The sequence below is a fragment of the Sebastes umbrosus genome, chromosome 9, assembly GCF_015220745.1.
Source record: "Sebastes umbrosus isolate fSebUmb1 chromosome 9, fSebUmb1.pri, whole genome shotgun sequence".
NCBI lineage: Eukaryota > Metazoa > Chordata > Actinopteri > Perciformes > Sebastidae > Sebastes > Sebastes umbrosus.
The window spans coordinates 18,082,015-18,102,741 of NC_051277.1; the positions used below are offsets into that span (position 1 = coordinate 18,082,015).

The window sequence follows — 20,727 nt, forward strand, 5'->3', positions numbered from 1 at the left end:
TTCATTAATAAAAAGCAGGAAAGTTGGCTTGGTTCCTGACCATTGTTCCTCATGAATATGGAATTTCCCAAAAATAATAAATAATTGTATTATATACAGCATGTTATTTCCAATCTTATCTTGACTAAAATATAGCATTACATCAAACATTTATTTCAACATTCATCTTAAGTTTCTTTTATATCACATCATACTAACAAAGATTGATATATTACTCACTTAACAATCCCAGTTTTTGGCAGATGAAATTTACATAATTCATTTGTGTGTTTTCTTTATTTTTAAATAGCATTTTTATTGTATTTTTTTCTTTATTTGTTTCTTGTATATCACCAATACACCAAATTAAATTCCTCGTATTTGAAAACTTACTTGGCAATAAACCTGATTCTTATACTGAAATTAAACATGTAGTTAGGAAGGAAAGAAAAAAAACAAACACAGGGACCTTTTTCTTTTTACATTTGGTCAATTTTATTTTCACTTGGTCTCATCTTTTAGAGTACATCTGACAACTTTGATCCTTCACTTCCATTTCCACCAGTTCAAGCCATCACCAACAAAATTGCAGCAAACATGTACATTAATGATCATAAAAACAATCAAGGAGACAAACTCATAGAACAACAAAACCCCTAAAAGGTCCAATGATTTGACTAGACGGGACACAATCCAGGGTCTCCGGGGAATCATTGGAATATTTATGACTGCTCAGAGTGCATTATTTTGGATCGATAAATGAACATTTGCTAGTGAAACACCTTTCAAGGATCCAAATGACACACTGGAAATCCTGCATGGTCCCGACATCTAGTAAACACATGAAAATCTAAACAACTTTTTAGTTCTCACTCCTCAAGTGCATTAAAAATAATCTAGTAAACAACACTGGGAAAAGAATTCGATAAAACAAAGAAAGCACGTCAAAAGGATGATCCGCAAACATCAGTGGTTCAGTCCCCTGAAGCGATTCCCGTCTGCCAAGTTTGTTTAAAAGAACGGCTGAAAATCTCCTCTCTGTGCGGCAGTTGAACGACCCGATCACTTCCATAGTGAAGCAATGATAAGCAATCATTTCCATGCACACAAATTGATCACTGACGAGCTCAGGGAGAGGCTGAAAAAGAATCAGCTGGCCAGGATTGCTAAGAAAGATGATTATTTCTTTCCATTTTGCAGGAGGGAAGTAAAGATTGTTGGCAAGCCCTCGGCAAAATATATAAAATGTGGCACGAGTAAAGAAGGTCGAGCTCTGGGCTGATTCAAGTGCTTGGCTTAAAAGAGGGGTGGAATGGATTTTTTTTTTATCAAGTCAGAAGCAGATAGAGGGAATCACCAGCAGGTGGAGCAAGTGTGTGCTTCGAATGTGAACCTTCATTTTAAATAGCAAACAATCCCCCACAGTGATCTTTCTTCTGGATGAACAAAGTGGATGATTAAAAAAAAAAAAAAAGAAGAAGAAAAGAAAAAACAAAAAGAGTGCTTGAATGTTTTCTCTCTTTACCCCAAAGACTCATTACAATGACATGATTTCTCTTAATTGTTATCTATTTGAAAATGGGACAAACATAATTATCTATCTAGTAGTAACCTCTTTGTTGTTAGGCATTACAGCGTGACTGAACACAAGAGGGACATGGCAGCGACGTCAAATGGCTCAGTTCGACTGACAGGTCTACATGGGTTTGTGTGTGTGTGTGTTTGTGTGTGTGTGTGTGTGTGTGTGTGTGTGTAGTGGTGAAAACTGTGTGTATTTAATGTGTTGTCTGTGTGTTTATTTTCCATGATGGCTATCCTGTTGTCTTGCTGTCATGGGCATCAGCGCCTTGTGTCTGCTCCCTCCTCTTGTTCAGTCCAGTTCAGTCATTTTCCCCTCCTCCTCTCCCGTCTCCATGGTTACTGAAGCATCACGTTCCAGTCTTCCCCTGCGTTCATGCTGGGCTTGCGGAGCGTCAACACCGACATGGAGGCGTCAAAGTCAAACTCTAGCTGGCTCTCCTGACCATCTGCAAAACAGAGAGGGAGACAGTATTAGAGGAAAGGTACGTGAATCTCATCATGATCTCACATTAGTCAAACAGTTAATCTTTAAAATAAACATGGCATTATAAGATCTTTGTAATCCTGAGGATGAAATCCGACTGAAACAGCACCCAAGTTGAAAACGTTTGCACTCAGTTTCACCCGGCGTCATTTAATCAAGTGCGACTGCAACGAACCTTCACAGTCATTTTTCTAACAGACTTTCACACTTTAACTTCTCCAAACCTCTGTCTGAAGACGTTACAGTGCACACAAAGTTTAATTGTGTTTAAGAAAACATTCAGTATTATAATTTGAGGCACATGAACAGCCAAATATAAATGAGAACTGAGAAGCCAAGATGATATTCATGAAAAATCAATCATAAAACAAAAAGAAAATTAAAAACAAACAAACAAACAGAAGTCGCATGTTGCCTTGGTTAAAAGAGAAAGTTATAAACTATTCAGCATCCATCTTCAGAGAATCCTTAAACTGTGTTCACATTCATTCCAGTCAAGGTTAGTGGAAAGACTGTTCCACTGTAGAGGATTGTGTTTTAAATCATTAAAGTAATAATCTCAAAGGTTTTCATTTAAATTCACGTCTGTTAAGTAACCATCTTTTGCTGAAGGAGGTAACACATAATTGAGCCAACGGCCCACTGATGAAAGTATTGCAACATTTAGATATTTGCAGTATTACCAAACGGTTGTCTGTGGCGACATCCTTGGAAAAAATGCTGTAATAAGTTACTGCTAACGCATACTGAACATTTCCTACTGCTGCAGCTTCACATTAAAAGCATTTAACTGGCGAAACTTGACTTTTACGATGAAGCAGTCACAGGAAATGTGATGTGTTTGTCAGTGAGCTTGACACTGACTGCTATTGCTCATCAATAAAGCGTCAACAAAACAAGACGGCGGTCATTTTCGGCATTTTTTGACAGCTGATCAGTTTGAAATATTGCAGGGAGTAATGGAAGACTCGGGAGCAGCAACAGTGAGCTGATCAATTGCTTTCACTGTCGCTGTTCGCAGACTCAGCACCGCGTGCAGCATTAAGTCAGATCACAGTTGCACACAGACTGATGGAAAAAGGCCAATTATTTCCTGACTTCTTTATTAAAACGACAATAGTTTGTTTTGCTGCCCCCAGCGTTCTGGGACCTGTAGTATTAAACCACATTTGCTGTTAACACCAGTGAACAGGTGTCGCCCAATCAACCAGGAATGAAACCTGAAGGATTGCCACTTTAAACTCTTAAACGAAATATTGAGCTGCCTCCTGTAAAATAGCTAGAGGCATTTCAACAGATTCCTTTGATCAGCATACAGTCTATGACTTTAAATGAATAAACACGCTAGAGAAGGGGGGCTATATGGCCACTCACCAGCAGTCTTAAGGGTGACCTTGCTGGGCTTACTGGCTCCCAGTATGACGATGCGTTCAATCCAGGAGCGGGTGGAAAACTGGGCATCTGGAGCCAGGTTACTGTGGACCGAGCAGAGACATGGATTTAATATTTATACAACACACACATTATTAAGTAACCCCTATAATACAAATCATAAATGTATCATAATTGTATGTTTGTGGCTCAATAAAGATCTGAACTGAAATATCTAAGAGCCTATACAGGTGTTCTACTGAACTGAAACTGAGAGAATATTTAGTGATCACTCACGCAGAAGAGAGGATGTTGTTGGCGAAAGACAGCCTCCTGTGGATGAACTCCTTCTTGTCATAGTTGAAGGTGTGGCCATCATCTATGTAGAGCTCACCCTCTGCAGTTCTCTGTCAAAGAAAAGGTCAAAACGTCAAGTATGACAATGCAACATGTCAAAATAGCAGCAGCTGTCACTGGGGTATGTGCAATTGAGTTACCTTGGGGTTAAGAGCCACATATAAAGTGTAGGGATCGTCCATCATGCAGGAGGAGGACCTGCGAACTCGATTCTTCCTGGGAATGATGGAGCCGCCACGCTGGAACACGGGGATCTGAGAAGGAGACGGGAAGCTCCATATTAACACCGGAGGAAACAAGCAACTATTAAAGGATGTGGAGGGCCTCGATATGTAGAAATTGTGCGTCTTACAGAGCTCATGGTGACAGGGATGTAAAGGTTCTGGGCCCCGTTGTGCTTCTGGAAGGTGTGGACGTCAAACCAAACCTGAAAAACACACACACAAGTTAGGACAAGCTTTCTTCAAGACCAAGGACATCTGAATCACCTTTTCTTGACAGAACACCAGGAAAATCAGATACTGTAAGATGTGTTCAAGCTTCTGTGCTTTTTCCTCTTACCTCGTCTTTGCCAGGCAGGTAGGCGGTGACTCCCCGGGCTCCCTCTTCAGTAACCGGGTGCACCAGCAGGTCTCTCCCTGTAACAGAGTTAACCAACGTTAAAACCAAGTCTGTCTTACTGTAACTTATGATTTCAAGTTTTCATTCTAGTCTGTCCTCTTGTACCTCTATATTTGAATATTTGAGCGTTGTACAGTTACAAAAGGGATTTAACTTAAATCCTTCGCATTTGATTAAACCGCTAAAAAGTGTGCCGGCTTAGAGTGTAGAGGACTCCACACACACCTCAAGATTCACTTAATTGTCATTCATATTATTCACATGGAAAGTGCACAGCAGAATGAAGTTATGTTGCATTTGGCTCAGGAGTGTAAGAAAAATAAAATTGGTAAAACACACTTGCAGAACTACTACGGAAGTAGTTAAAATGCCTTTATTATTAAAGCTTTTGTTGTTTTGTTTCTCACCAATCAAGAACTCGTCATCCAGAGCGAAAGTAGCAGGATCCTGAGGATACTCCACCCACAGCGGTCTGAAACAGAGATGAGTAACATGATTTCACAATATTACTGAAATCTGCAGTTAATTCAAACCAACAACATGAAGTATTTCTGTGCATTGGGATATCATAAATAATTATAATTAAGATAAGGGGACAAATTTTGTGTTGAATATTTATTTCTCTGTTTTAGGCAAATAATGCACACCGATTGGAGATGATTTTATAACTCACTACCTCAAGTAAGAGGTATGACGGCGTATTAGGGCCATTGTAGGTAAAAAAAATAGGGGGGGGGGGGGAGTAATATTCAGAGAAAATACTCAGAATTTCCAAGATTAAAGTCATAAATTTATGAGAAAAATACTTGTATATTCGCTGAGATTAAAGTGGCAAATTTATGAGAAAAAAAACTCGGAAAACTGAGTGAGGAGAAGGTCCTGAAAGATACATACACGTTTTCTTTTATGTTCTAAACGTGTCCTTTTATGAAAATAAGTACTAATATTATAGAAGTTACAGGAAAGTAGAGACGAACAACTTCTATCTTTGAATACACAAAGGTGTATGTCTTTTATTTCAGCAAAGCTAACAATGGCCCTAATACGGCGTTATAAAGATGACACGAAAGAGACACAAACACGATGTTTCCAGCCCTGTCCTCACCTCATGATGGGCTCTCCAGTGCGGTGTGCGTGGTAGAACTGCTGGTACCAGTAAGGCAGGAGGGTGTAGCGCTGGCGCACCGCTTCACGGATCAGCGCCGTGTTTTCTGGACCAAACAGCCAGGGCTCGCGGCGTGGGGTGTCAAGGTGGGCGTGGGCCCTGAAGAAGGGCTGGTAAGCCCCAGTCTGGTACCAACGCACCAGCAGCTCGGTGCTCGGAGACTTGAAGAAACCACCAACGTCAGCTGTGAGACAGACGGGGTCAGTGTTAGTGTTGGATCTGGGCTATTCAGAGGATGATATAAATAAAGTGTGTTGGGGAAACAAAACAGCCAGACACAACTACCTCCTGACATCTTCTACGTTTAGAGCTGGAGGGGAATTAATGCGTTCTTTTCTTGTACTCAATCAACTTTATTTAACGCAGCTGCAACGACATAAAACACCTGATCTGATCATGAATATGAGCCTCTTACACAAAGCCAGCATAACGGTTATATATAATTGCAGCTAGATTACCCAGGGAACCTGTGCTCTCACCATGGCAACACCTCATTCAGTTTATCAGTGCACGTTTCCATGACAACATTAACAAACACTGCAGGAAGATTCAAGACAAATTATTTTCGGAATACTGATTTTAACAAATGCATTTCATTTTTAGGATCACAATGTGTGACTCTGTGGCAGCTGATGTTTAAGATGGTACTGATGCATATTATATCCCTTTCATTATAGTTAAATGTAAGCTCTAAAGGGCAGTAATACCGAATACTTTTGAATCTGTTGGAGCATCCCAGACATGAAGAAAGTTGACTTTTAAGGGTTATCTAAATGTTATAATTTATGCTAATAATACAAATTGCTGCAGAGCGCTAGTTTCCATTTCATTGTTTGTTTTTAAGGGTTTATTTAATCAAAAAAGCTGAAACATGGTAATGAGGATATGTCCATATTCTAAACTAGTATATACTAGTGTATAAAATAATGGTGTATAAAAATCAGTTTTAACATTTTAAAATGTAACCATGTGGAACTACACATGGTATAATTGTACTGTAAAGTCTTAAACTAAACAAAATAACTGCTTCAAAAGTCAACGACAAAAGCTAATGTTTCTTTTATTTTTTTCTCTTTGGGTTTTATGACTCTGCTATGACTTGCTGATATTTGTGTATTTTGTTACAATGCATATATTGTTATGTGTTTTTTTTCTTCTTATCTTTGTATCATATCTTACTGTCAAATGTTATGTTGTGTATAAAAAATTGAGATAAATAAATCAAACAAAAAAGTAGGGCTTTCCTCTACCAAAGAAATTCTTAGTCGACTAATCGATTATTTGATTTAATTAAAACTGAGTTTCTCCACAAAGAATCACATAAAAACACCACTTTACATCTGGTGTTTACCAGAGATGTGCTCATAAGTTTCTTGGAAATCATGAAAAAAACAACTAATTGGCTAAAGAAATCTTCAAAAACTACTACTCAACTAAGATCAAAACGACCAAGTAGTCGACTAATCGACCAACGGGGGGCAGCCCTACTAAAAAGTCAGCCACAAAACTTAATATTTTTGTTCTTCAACCAAGTCAAGGTCAGTTTACGCTGACAAATAGGACAAACCAGCAGTGTAACAGCAGACTGATAAAACTCACCACCACAGAAAGAGATTCCCACCAGGCCCAGGCTCAGACACATGGGGATGGAGATCTTCAGATGGTCCCACTCAGCAGCATTATCTCCCGTCCACACAGCACCTACAGACACAAACACACACTTTAACTCTCGAGGTCTTGTGCTAACATAGCCTGACACAAAAGGTTACTAGCAGGTAGAAAGAAAAGTCAAAGCAGTAAAGGGACGTACCATAGCGCTGTGACCCAGCGAAGAAGGCTCTGGTCAGGACAAAGGGTCGCTCAACTCCTCCTGACCTCTGGATCTGACCCTCCGCTGTGGCCATTTGCTGCAGATTGTACACAAGATAATCAGTGGTATGTTTACCCATAGCATCAGATTTTTATAGTTGGGTTCTCCTTCAAAGCAACTTGTGAACCATGACAGTATAAACCATATCACTAAGATTATTTTTAAGTCAAAAATGTCTCACATTTCATTCACACTGCTGGAAAATGGTAGCAACATTTTTTACATGCTTGGGGACACTCTGGAAATTAAGTTCCACAGTCTTTTTCTCTGATAAATCAACAACGCAACAGTACTTAGTACTTACGTTTGTGCATGAACACTCAACCAGACTGAAAATCATAAAGGAGGATGGAAAGTTAAGAAGATTGCGTGCACTCACCACATAGAGGCCATACAAGTTGTGCACGTCACGGTGCTCCCAGGCTCCGTGCGTTGCGTCCTTGTGCATGGTCACCTCTGGCCCGTTAAAAACCGACGGCTCATTCATGTCGTTCCATGTATACAGGTTCTCCATGGAACCCTGGAGAGTGGACAGAGATTGTGGATGTTAAGTCTTGAGGCCGGACTGACTACATTATGGAAAAAGTGCCATTTTAAATCCATGAACAGAGTCGATAAACCTGTGTGCAGAAATTACAAATGAAAAATCCTTTCAGATGCCTAAAAATGAGCAACAAAGGAAAACTGGGTTGTAGTTGGCAGCTCCCAGATGAGAATATGCTAATGACACTGGCAGAACGAGAGCTTGTGACATTTTCCAGTTCAATAAAGGTTTAAGAAAAGAATCTGTTGTCATGTTTATCAATGTGAGTTTTAGCTATATATCACTACTGAAAAAAGATGACAGCATGAATAAAGTAGCGCCAAGATTAAACATTAAACGCCATTCCTACACAGTTCTCTAACCATGTATTTTGCATGTATATATAGCTACATACTTCTGAGACATTACAGCCGGCCCTAACAAAAACAAACTAATACTACTGCAAAAATAATATACAAACTAAACCTTCCTGAAAACAGAAACTACACTAAAACTAGCAAACACACCCTGTAGTTCTTTATTTGTGCATAAAATAAAATAAAAGAGAAGAGCTATACAACAACATGAATAACCCCTGTGGGCTTGTAAAAGGAACCCTCTCTCTGAAACGAGTCTGAAAACTAACTAAAACTATAATGAAACTGAAAAGACAAAACTAAAATCAAATCAAAACTAAAAAGTCTTTAGCTGAGCGACAGAGAGACAAGTGTCTTCAGACTCACCTCGTACTGATCGTAGGCGAACATGCTGGCCCACCAGTCCCTCATGTCTGCACGGGTGAAGTCTGGATAACCAGCGCTACCTAAAGGACATCATCCCAAGTACAGAAAGCAATTTGAAAGAAATATTCATTGTAATAATCTCTGCACACTGAGAAACACGTCATTATAAATGTCATGTTTCTCAGTGAAGATCCAGTTCATGAATTATATTTACAAATACATTTGCTGGTGATTAATGCCGAGTTATCAGTCTCTTACCAGGCCAGCACCAGCCCTCGTAGTCTCCACCATCTTTATTCTTGATATAGAAACCCCGAGAGCGGATTTCATTATGGATCTTGTAGTTGCTGTCTACTTTGATATGAGGATCCACAATGGCCACCATCTATTAAAAAAAAAAACACAGTTAAAGAAGACTGAGCCGAAAGTCTTGAAAGTGTACGTCTTGTCAATAAGGTGCCTGCAGGTAATTTACTTTACTGAGATTTAAGGTATGTTGGACTGATGATGTTGGATTATTTGTCGTATGTACCTTGCGTTTCTTGTCCACTAGACCCTGCAGCATTTCCTTTGGTGTTGCGAACTTATGTGGATCCCAGGTGAAGTAGCGCTTGCCATCCGTGTGCTCAATGTCGAGCCAGATGTAGTCATAGGGGATGTCGTGCTCGTCAAAGCCCGCATCCACTGAAGCCACGTCTTCCTGGTCGTTGTAGTTCCAGCGGCACTGGTGGTAGCCAACAGCAGCTAGGGGAGGGAAGGACTGGGTGCCTGATGGACGACAGGAGGAGGTAAGAAGACGTGAGGAGAGGAACTGAGACTGAAGAGGTCAGTCAAATGCTGATCTTTTATTGGGCTACACAGATACCCATACTGGTATCAAGCTGTACAACATGTTCAAACTTTATCTTGTCTTTATCTTTGGTGGATACCGGGTGAAATAACAAGCCAAAGACTGGTTAAAAACTGAGCCAATGCCTTTGTATTAAATGTCTGAACCATCGTACCCCTTTAGTAAATTAAATTCTGTTCATAATTAATCACAAACTTGATTTAAGTGAAACAGCAATGTTTACATGAACTGTGTCTCTTTATTAAAATGTCAAAAATGCCAATATGTTTGGGATGCAGTAAACTCACTATCACAAGGAAGGAGGTTTGAAGGAGATGTTTTCACAGCAATATAAAATAGATATAGAGAGGGAATTATGACCTGTTTAACATCCTAACAACAACCAATACACAAACAGTAATAAAGGAGTGTATGTTGAAGTACATGGGAGTCATTGTTTTACTTTAGTTTTTTACAGTGGTATCAAATTGGTATCGAGAATCGTGGAATTTCACGGATATTGGTATCAACTACTAAATTTCTGGTATCGTGACAACCGTAGTTGACCCAAATGAAAAATGTGTTGAATTGTTTCTGATGAAACAGTTCCTTTAACTTTAATATTCAGAACATGTATTGAAAGTAATAATTGTGCACCCAGTCTAAACTACAGGAAGCCCTCTTGAGTCCTGGGAAAACATGGGAAATAAGGCTTTAAATGTGCGAATGGCCGATGATCCATCTTCCTACCTGTGAGGGAGGCATACTGAGAGAAGACATCTTTGGCTGTTGGTCCAAGCATAATGAAGACGTCGATAATGCCGCTTTCAGAGATCCAACGCACGTCTGTCTGTGGAGTCTCACTGGAGCCTTGAACATAATCCAGCATTTTTCCAAACACGGTCTGGAAAGACACAAAAGTGAGCGAGTGAAGCACTGGGCTTTGGTGCAGCAGACATTCGCTGCTGGCTCAGGTCCCATGAAGTAAGGAGACAGAAAAAGGGACATACCTTTCCAGCTGTGTTGGAGCTGATATCCACCCAGGTCTCAGCGGCATTGAGCCAGAAGATGCCGGTGGTCCGCTGGGCGTTGTGGGCCAACATGACTGGGACAGCGCCGTAAAGGGCCATAGGGTTATTCAGCTCGTACTGGAACACATCCAGGTTATAGAGCCGATACGGATCTCCATTACTGGAACAGAAAAATACACTTAGGCTTGATCCAGTGCAGTGAAGACTACACTGACCATGGTGCATGTGCCATTCAATATCAAAGGAAATTCATCCTCATTTTGTATGTGAAACACGACTTATTGTTGAAACTCACTCCGTTGTTTTGAGTCTGAGGGTGTCTGCGTGTTCTGGGATGCCGTAGACGTGCTCAACACCCGGCAACGAAAAGTCTAAACTAATAGCAGATGGACCTGTGAGGCAAGAGCAAACAACTATGAGTTAAAGGAGAGTTACACCTAAAAACATCACCCTAAAACCCCCTCACTAACAGATGCAGATAGTATGGCAATAGTAATTAAGCTAAACTAAATACAAATATAGAAGTGGGACTTACCATTAGGTTTGCTATCTGAGTGTGATTTAAACGTTTCCTCCCACATGCCGTCTTCTACTTTCTCTTCCTCTTCTTTTGCTGTCTGGCAGTCAAACACGGAGAACAGTGACGTCATTTACAAGAGAAGATACGGCGTAGAAATGGTGCATTTAAAATAAAGAGAGGAAGAGGAAAAGAAAGTGTATTTCAGTATGTAGTACCTCGGCCTGGTTTGCCGAATCAGCATCCTCTTTCTTCTCGGCCTCTGGTTCTGCCTGACTGCTCCACGGCACAAAGAGGGCGGAGGGAGGGGATGTAGGAAAAAGAAAGATGTGTCACTTTGGCAAAGTCTATCCTGGGACAATATATGGAGGTATAATTAAACTATGATTAAAGGAAAAGACGTACAAACAGGGAGGTTGGTGAATACTCCCTGACTCTAATGACATCTAACAAAAACTCTACAAGGTCTTGATTGTCTTAACTTTAATGACAAAGGGGACTGAGCAACTCCCTACCTTGTGGCTACTTTAAGCTAGGCATTATGGGACAGGATCTCTAGAGGCGGCTGCTTGTAACACCCACAGGGCTCCTTACAGAACCAACTGGTACCCGGTGGATCCCCCATATAGCATGGTGTGATCGAGGCCATAGCATTGCACCAACTGCTAAAATTTTGGTAGCATCACACAGCTGTGGAGGTGCGTGATCTGCAGCAGTGCACATGTAAGAGGCAGTGGTGCGAAACTGCATTTTGAAAGCCTGCTAAGCCATATTCACATTTCAGCAGAAAAACAAGGCTCTTGCGTTGCACGTTCTGTGATGCGCCGCACAGGATTTGTGGGGTGAGTGGGGAGTCTGTGCAAAGTACTCCACATTTTGTAGTGTCAGTCTCAGTCTAGTGCAATTTAGCATTGCACTAGACTCATGATGGACGATTTAAAACAAACGCAAAATCGATGCAGCAGAACCAGAGATATTGTCTTTTTTTTTATTCCACACATTCTTAATCGTCAAAACCTGGCGCCTATATTACCCACAATACAACTCGACGGCCAACTGTTCACTTGGAGATTTGGGTGTGTTATGTTGCCTTCCATTTGAGTTCCCAGGCGGAAATTTCAACTGGAATGGCCCCTGAAGTGGGATTTCCAACTGGTTTCCAAAGCTGGACGAAACTCACCAACCCCAAACTCAAAATCTAAGGCGGCTGCTTTGCACATCAACAGTAAAAAAGATGCTGTTTATTAGTACTTCTGTCTTATTTGTGTCTCATTAAATCAGTCGTACATGCAGTACTGTCCAACTTCTATCTGTGGACGGTGTTTGTATCCAAAACATACCGGAGTAATGTGTTGTTATCAACTGTTATTGCTAACAATGGCTAACCTGGCTGAAGGAAACGCTATTTAGTTTAGCGACTTGTTGTACTGGAATGCGGTCAACTCAGGTGTCCCGTCATTCCCAGCTCCGATTTCCGAGGACAATGGAACTCAGCATTATGCAAGTAGCGGTTAATGTAGCCTCAAGCTGCTAGTCTGAAGCAGAGATGAGGAGCAGACTACAGAAGTCTAGTATCACCTCTTTCTAACTCAACACCAACAGTTTTTGATTTCATTTCCAAACTTGTAGTCCTCAGCCTCAACCAATGCAGACTCAGGTGACATCATGTGAGGCAATTCATCAGACTTTGCGCAGCTCCATCTGGAGCCACAAAAGGCTTTATACAACTTTTTGTTATATATGTAGTAGTAAAGTCTGTAAACAGACTTTGATTTGTAAAATCTCTCTGTCATTAGTTTCTAAACATATCAGGCAAATGGACTTTTTCAAAGACCTGCAGGTCACAATGTGAACGTTAACAGTAATGTTTCACCCAGCAAACGCCTTCAGTTTGGTCTCAATATGATGTTATTGTGCAGTTTCACTCTGTAACACTATTCATTCATTTAGCCTACATCTTATATTGCAACCACATCGGATACATAAGTGCAGGACTGTCACAATACACCACAAACACAATGATGAGGGCGCCTACAAAAGCTGTTTTTCCGCAATAATGAGAGCATGGCTTTAGGGCTCAAAAGAAGCACCGTCCCAGAAAAACTGCAGAAAGTGTCCCAATTCAGAGAACTATAACCCCTTTAACTGAAATGCAAACTGAAGCATAACCACAAAGAGAGATGTTGCTGTTGGGTTTGGGAACTGGGCTGCAGCACCGGAAAATAAGAGTCTTTACTATCTGGTGGGAAGACAAAAAAAGCGTTGTTTTTATGTGCCGTCTAAACTGGTTCACACCTGCTGCCACTAGCGTTATATTTCATCTATCGCAGTTAGCGCTCATGAGCTGAGCAAGCGTGAAAACTAGTTTAAGTCAACATAACTGGTCAAGACACACAGTCAGTCATGCAGTTGCAATGTTAGATCTGCTGGAGTGGCACTAGACGATTTAGTCAACCGGACACTGATCTGACAGGACAGTAAAATCACTGGTCAGCACAGCGAACCCTACATCATTCAGGTGAATGTGCTTTTCATGATCAGGATGATTTTTTTTCTTTGTTTCATGAAATGAGACAAAATTTACATCCTACGTGGCAATTATTCTATTATTAGTTTAAATGATCCTTCAAAAATATGAGGATGATAACAGGGGGCTGGACTGACCCTTTAATCATGGATCAAATCAAACACCGACATGCATACACTCACCCACACCCCTCTCTCACTCTCAGTCACATTTATTGGAGGGTCAACACTGTACTTGGTGTGATGGAGTCCCTACGATTTGTCTCACTATTGGCAGCATTAGCACAAGGAACAGAATACACACTTACAAATCTTAAGGGTCTTTACCTAGAGAATACCCTCTTGATATTATCCCACACGCTAGCCACTGTGCTAGCTACTTTATAGGAGAAACTAGGATGATAGGGAGAAGAGGACAGAACAACGAGTCAGAGACAATACTCAAAAAACAAAACCATTTCATGGGAACAAAAATAGAAATCATCCACTGAGTGAGGACGTGGATTAAAACAACGGGCTGGCATTTTGTAAATGTGTGTGCATGCGTGGTTTCTCACGTGTCCTTGCGCATCCTCAGGTGCTCAAAGGCCAGAAGGCCACGCGAGTTCAGAGACATCACCACGTCTCGCCCTTCCATGATGTCCAACCGGAAGGGCCGGGCGCTGACGATGACCCTCTGAGACTCCGCGCCCAGGGACAGCACCACGCCGTTCTCGTCCTGAGACAAGAGAGACAGGCTGGGGCAGAGAGAGAGAGAGGAAGTGATGTTAAAGACAGAATTTGGTTTAGAAAAAGAAAAGTGAGGACAAAGAAATCAATCACTATCTACTCACTGTCTGTTTAAATGAGGTAGGGTTGAAGCAAAAATAAACGTCAAGGTTGAAAATTTGAGCTGAGAGATAAAGCCAGAAGGCAATTACTATCTGAAAAGGCGTTTTTTTTTTTTCAAATGGGCTGTTTTGTTTCACTGGAAGAATTTACATTCAGAGTTTCAGTTATAACATTCCTGCTACCTTTCAATCGAGTTTTGAATGCACCGTTGGTACATGCCTCGACCTACAGTAGAGGATGTTTTTGTTTCCTCTAAATATTTACAGTCAAATAAAATCTTCTTGATACGGTTCTTTCCGATCCAAATAGAGCGTGCAAGAGAAATTTGTGATTTTGGGCTACCTTAATAAAACTGACAATTGCACACGAAAAACGATTAATTTTGCCTTTTCAGTTTGATTCTTTCATATCAAAAACCTCCCACCCACCCCACACAGTCAGTAAGTATCATTGGGAGACTTACGGCTCAGTGGGCGGCTCCCTGATGAGCACGTCTGGGACCTCATAGCGAGGCTTCAGTGGCTTCAGCTCGTTAATCTTCACCCGTGTTATGTTTCCCTGGAGACGGTAGAGCTCAAGCAGCAGACGCACCTGAGAGACAAATGCAGAGAGAGAGAGATAGAGAGGGAGATTACAGGAGAACCAAAAGAGGGTACCGAGGAATTTCATTATTATCTCATAAACACTACAGCAGAGCCAGAGATCGGCAATCGGGTTCAGCCAAAGGACAGTTTTTTTTTTGGCATTACACTTAGTTTGCCATGTTAGGTTTGGTTTTGACACCACAAATAAGGGAAACTGGTAACATGTGCCTTCATAATAGCATGGAAATTTCCCAATCTGGGAACGGGCTTAAAGCTGCAGTGGGTAGAATTGCCGCAAATATGATTAAAAAAAAGTTATTTTTATAAAACGGTCACTATATCATGACAGTAGTACATGAGATAGGTAATCTGAAAAAAAATCATGTGACTCTGTGTCCTTCTGTGCTCCTAACGGCATCTGCAAGATTCCACAGACCGGAGGAAAATGACCAATCAGAGCTGAGCTGGAGCCTGCCGTCCAGCTGTTCGGCAGCCATGTTGAGAATAGGCTCGTTCAAGATGAGCCAGGCCTGCGCAGAATCGATATTGAATCGCTCTGACGTCATGCACACGTGGGCAACGATAACCTCACGAGATTGAGGCGGCCGCAGATATTAGAGCCAGGTGCCGCAGTTGCTCTGCACCGACTGCAAGACCCAGGGCATTGAGCTGATTGGCTCTTAGTTTTGAGAGCAAACCCTATGGGTTGTAGAAAGTCTGAACTCTCTGTGTAATTGTAATATTTAACGCTAGATTGTAGGATATTAGTCTCATGTTGTGCAATGAAGGTTTCATCTGTTAACAAAACACATTTTGTGTGGTTGATAATAATAATAATTATAATAATGAAGGTCATTTATAAGTACTTATCAAAATGAGAACTCATTATGTGCTTTACAAGACAAATATAAAAATAATAAAGGATGGAATCCAATGCCAGATACACGCACATTTCCACATATATTCACAAACAAATATAAATAAATCCCAACATGGTCTGAAAACTACAAGTGACCTACAGATCAGATTTTACAACTAAACAGTGCAACAGCAGATGTTTCTGAAAACATTTGAGGTGAGAAATTACAGTAACAGAATATTGATTCATATTTAATAAGCGTTGCCTAGTTTGACCGTTTGATCAGATTTTGCAAGTGATTGATAGCTGACTCAGCCAATAGGAACAATCTCTCTCTCTGAAATGACCTGTGATTGGCCAAAGTCTCCCATCACGGTCTAGATTTTTCAAAGCCTGAAAACAGAGCCATGAGGAGGTGCAGAAGTCTAGTTTTCTCTCAGTGCACTTGAATTAAAATATGCTGAAAGGTTATTATGGAATTTTTGCCCAATGATGCCAAAAACATTCTGCCTACTGCAGGTTTAACAGTTTAAAAATTAAATTGAGGCCTTTGTGACTATAAAGTACATCTACGAGACTCGATGTTAAGCAGTTTATCCCTCTAACAGCCGATGTGAACTGCTTCTCTATGTGTGATTTACCTTGTTGTTGTCATTGATGAGCTGTAGCGTGAGTCTGGTGTTGGTCAGCTCCATGGTCTCCAGCAGGGCTCGATAGGGGGACTCACCGGGCATCAACGCTCGCTGGCGCCTGTTTAAAAGTTAATAACAAGAGTGGACACCGGTGATCAGGGTCTAAAATTAAGTTTTTTCCTCACATGCCACTGTGGCAGGTCACTGAACATTTCTACTAGCCACACAATTGTTTTGTCTGCCACTTGTGAAATCTATGTAGAACGCTTTAGAACCGTAAACACTAGGGCTGTGTATCGGCAAGAATCTGGCGATAAGATACGTATCACGATACAGAGGTTACGATGCAATATATTGTTATATATTGCGATACTGTAAGTACGGTGGTATATTGCGATTTAAAAAAAATCTAATTTTAGGAAAACTATCATAGTATAAATAACACTGATATATGCATAAAATCGGAGCATAAAAAAGTTAACTTTTATGCAATCAGAATAGTAGGATCTGCATTTGCAATTATAGTAAGATCTGCATTTGCATATCTTTGCAAATAAAGTAAAGTGTTTCCTGAGTTAATCTTTGTATGTAAACTGTTAATTAGAATTCAATACAGGGTTTTTGAGAATTAATACAGTATCACAAAACATAATATTGCAATACTCAATATTTTTCGTCCACCCCTAGTAAACACTGAGTCAGTGGTAACAGACATTAGAAATATGCATCATGTAACCTTAATCCCTGACTATTTTTAATTTAGGAATTGCTTTTTAAAACTAATATTTCTTAATATAAGGAAAACCATCTCCCATGGTGGCAGGTGACCTGAACGTTTTACCTGCCACAGCCAACATTTACCCTGTAATTGACAGGTGACAGGTGCTAATTTCATTCCCTGCCGGTGATACATCAGTAACTGTGTGCTTCAAATAAGTAGATGTATTTCCATCTTGTACTCACTTGCAGAAGGCACTCTGGTCACAGGTCTTGAAGTTGCCCTTGTCCACAGCCCACGTCCCACTGAGGGACACGGCCAGCCAGAGCAGCAAGACAGGCGCCATCCTTCAAAGGAAATCAAGTTTAGATGGTCACCTCTCCAATTCATTGACTCATATCTGGTTGAACAATGCCCAAGTAATTACCCAAGAGGACCTAAGCCAAACTACAGCACGTATTCAGGAGTTCAGGTTATATAAAGAGCTGGACTTTGATCTCTGTGTGCTGGTGTCCTCTGGTGAAAGACAGCGCCTGATTTTGTCACAAGCAGCAGCTAACCCGTTTCCCGTTTCCTCCTCATCTTGCTGCTGCAGCTGCACACTGTGCATATATTAACATTTAAAAACAGCATCAACCCATCTTAGTGTTTGTGAATTGTATTTTATCTCTATTTCTGCAACTTGGTGTTGTTGCTGCTGACCTTCTTGGCCAGGTCTCCCTTGGAAAAGAGGTTCTTAATCTCAATGGGACTAACCTGGTTAAATCAAAATACTAAAAATCCATTGTAGTCCCTGGAGTCTGCATGTAAAGACTCATTTCCGCCCTTCACACTCCTGTCAAAACCGGCTGATGATGATGAAATGAAGCCATGACTGCATTAGCTAACGTGGGCTACAGTTAGCTAGCATTCATTCGGATTTCTGGGGGAAAAATACACCAAAATACACCAGAAACAGGCACAAATGACTGATTTAACCACAATAATACATCAGTGTCTTACAGACGGAGTCACGGCTGGTTGTCTTGACAACAGCGTTGTCCTTAGTTACCTCTTCTTGATCAGGATGATGCTAATGATGCTAAGCTAACCGTGCTAACAGCGGCTGTCTGTCAATCCGCTAATTCAATTGAGGTGATCGGAGACTTTTCCAGAATAATCCCCCTCTCTGGCGGCCGTTTAACCCTGAAACAGTATATTTGCTTACACGCCTACTAAAGTGTTTACATACGGTGATAATACCTGGGTGATAACGCGCTGATAGCGGATCAAACGATGATAAAATCACGGTGAAACACGGAGGATCTGCTTTGTCTTACCTCTCAGGGAAGGAGGCCATCTTGATTATGCTTCCGCCTGACTCCGCCCACTTCACGCCGCAACAAAGAGCGTTCAAAGTCATTTAAATATTATATTATATATTATATATATTATATTAAAGAGTCATTTAAATATTATACTATATATTATATATTATTATATTAAATAATATGTTATTATATATATTATATTATATATTATATTATATTATATTATATTAAAAATTGATTTAAATATTATATTATATATTATTATATATTATATTATGTATATTATATATATGATATAATCTAATCTAAATATATATATATTATATAATATATATTATTATATATATTATATTATATTATATTAAAAAAGTCATTTAAATCGTTAAAAAATAATTTAAATATTATATTATATATTATTATATATTATATTATATAATATATATTATTATATATATTATATTTTATTATATTATATATTATATTATATTAAAAAGTCTTTTAAATATGATATTATATATTATTATATATTATATAATATATATATTATATATATTATATAATCTACTCTAAATATTATTATTTTTTTCCCCTTTAAACTAAAAAAAGATGAATTAAATTATTAGATTATAACACTTAGTTTATGGAGGTTGATTTTATTTAATCGTAGGGGTCATCTTTTTTTATCTGGTTGATGATTAAAAGGAGGATGTACGTGAAAAGGAGGATGTACGTGAAAAGGAGGATGTACATGAACGCCTCTCAGGCTTGGACACGTCATCTCCACGCTCCAGTCAGTGAAGTGCACACATTCAGTCTGCATGATTCGTCCCACTCTGCTTTACACCCAATGCAACGTTTAAAGTGGTGGTTACACGTGTACAGTCTAATGCAATCCACTACAACAGCCCTGAAATAAATCCTAACCTTTGTGAATATTTATATGAATACATTTTTTATTACATAAAGCAGTGGTTCCAACCGGGGGATCCCCCAAGGTAAAATCTAAGGCAGGGGTCAGCAACCTTTACTATCAAAAGAGCCATTTTAGGCAAAAACATAAATTAAAAAACTGTCTGGGGCCGCAAAACATTTGAGCATTGTGATGAAGGTCACACAGTTTATAGTCTAAGTATATAGTATATAAGTCTAATGCAGTGAGGGCCAAAGTGCAAATGTACTACGGAGTATTAGGGCCACATTGAGGGGGAAAAAATCTGAGATTTCCAGAATAAAGTCATAATATTACGAGAAAAAAGTCATAATATTACGAGAATAAAGTCATAATATTATGAGAAAAAAGTCGTAATATTACGAGAATAAAGTAATAACTTTACGAGAACAAACATTGTGATATTATGAGAATAAAGTCACAATATTACTTGAAAAAAGTCAGAAGTTTACGAGTATAAAGTCAGAAGTTTATGAGAAAAAATTTGTAATATTATGAGAAAAAAGTCATAATATTATAAAATAGTAATTTCACGTGTTATTTTCTTTTTTTCTCGTAATATTACTTTTTTTCTCGTAAAGTTATGACTTTATTCTTGCAATATTACAACTTTTTTTCTCGTAAAGTTTTTTCCCTCAATGTGGCCCTAATACTCCGTAGTACATTTGCACTTGGGCCCTCACTGCATTAGACTTATACACTATATACTTAGACTATAAACTGTGTTACCTTCATCACAATGCTCAAATGTTTTGCGGCTCCAGACAGATTTTTAATTTATGTTTTTGCCTAAAATGGCTCTTTTGATAGTAAAGGTTGCTGACCCCTGCCCAAAGGTAAATCTAAGGGGTCACAAGATGATTTGTTTTATGACATAAAATTATGTTGACGTTTTGACTTTCATCTTGTGAAATACTGTCTCCTTCAATTTGAGGCTATAACATGTGATATGGGATTACAAGTAGACACCCATCACATTAATAGGGATGCACCGATACCGGATGGGATATTGGGTCGATACTGATTACAATAGCTGAAACTGATGTCGGTGACAATGGGGCCGATCTATTAAATTAAATTCTATGTTTATATACTATATACATTATATACTGAAATTGTAATTCCTGTGGAAATTTTGACCAATTTGTTGCTGCATTAAACAGGTTCACACTTGAATTGTAATTCCTGTTAATTCTGACAATTTTTTTTGCCAAGTTGCCGGTGTACAATTTATTATTTTAATAATT

The 20,727-nt window shown here is 39.5% G+C and overlaps 1 protein-coding gene across 5 annotated transcripts; it reads right to left on the minus strand.

Annotated features, from left to right (window-relative positions):
- Nucleotides 1-449: 449 nt before the first annotated feature.
- Nucleotides 450-18,597, minus strand: ganab (glucosidase, alpha; neutral AB). Of its 5 annotated transcripts, none has more exons than XM_037780319.1 (25): nt 18,541-18,597; nt 17,467-17,568; nt 16,513-16,621; nt 14,892-15,019; nt 14,155-14,334; nt 13,925-13,990; nt 11,290-11,347; nt 11,090-11,171; nt 10,850-10,946; nt 10,534-10,714; nt 10,274-10,427; nt 9,227-9,462; nt 8,953-9,079; nt 8,695-8,774; nt 7,808-7,948; nt 7,369-7,465; nt 7,158-7,259; nt 5,499-5,742; nt 4,801-4,865; nt 4,334-4,410; nt 4,125-4,199; nt 3,913-4,026; nt 3,713-3,822; nt 3,419-3,519; nt 450-2,006 (listed from the first exon to the last, which is right to left on the minus strand). In XM_037780319.1, the coding sequence occupies exons 1-25, from the start codon at nt 18,558-18,560 to the stop codon at nt 1,897-1,899; spliced, it is 2,856 nt and encodes a 951-aa protein (XP_037636247.1). In that variant the 5' UTR covers nt 18,561-18,597; the 3' UTR covers nt 450-1,896. The 5 variants fall into 5 exon arrangements, with proteins under 5 accessions (XP_037636247.1, XP_037636251.1, XP_037636250.1 ...); XM_037780323.1 differs by lacking the exon at nt 18,541-18,597 and adding an exon at nt 18,464-18,533; XM_037780322.1 differs by lacking the exon at nt 18,541-18,597 and adding an exon at nt 18,273-18,441.
- Between the last annotated feature and the right edge of the window lie 2,130 nt (nt 18,598-20,727).

What these genes read in the sequence shown, in the direction of transcription:
- ganab (XM_037780319.1), bottom strand. Translation starts at nt 18,560, where the DNA reads ATGGCCTCCTTCCCTGAGAG. An exon ending in GCTCCAACACAGCTGGAAAG is followed by an intron (nt 10,428 to 10,533) that starts GTATGTCCCTTT and finishes GTGTCTTTCCAG; the next exon opens with ACCGTGTTTGGAAAAATGCT. An exon ending in GGTCACCCTTAAGACTGCTG is followed by an intron (nt 2,007 to 3,418) that starts GTGAGTGGCCAT and finishes TCTGTTTTGCAG; the next exon opens with ATGGTCAGGAGAGCCAGCTA.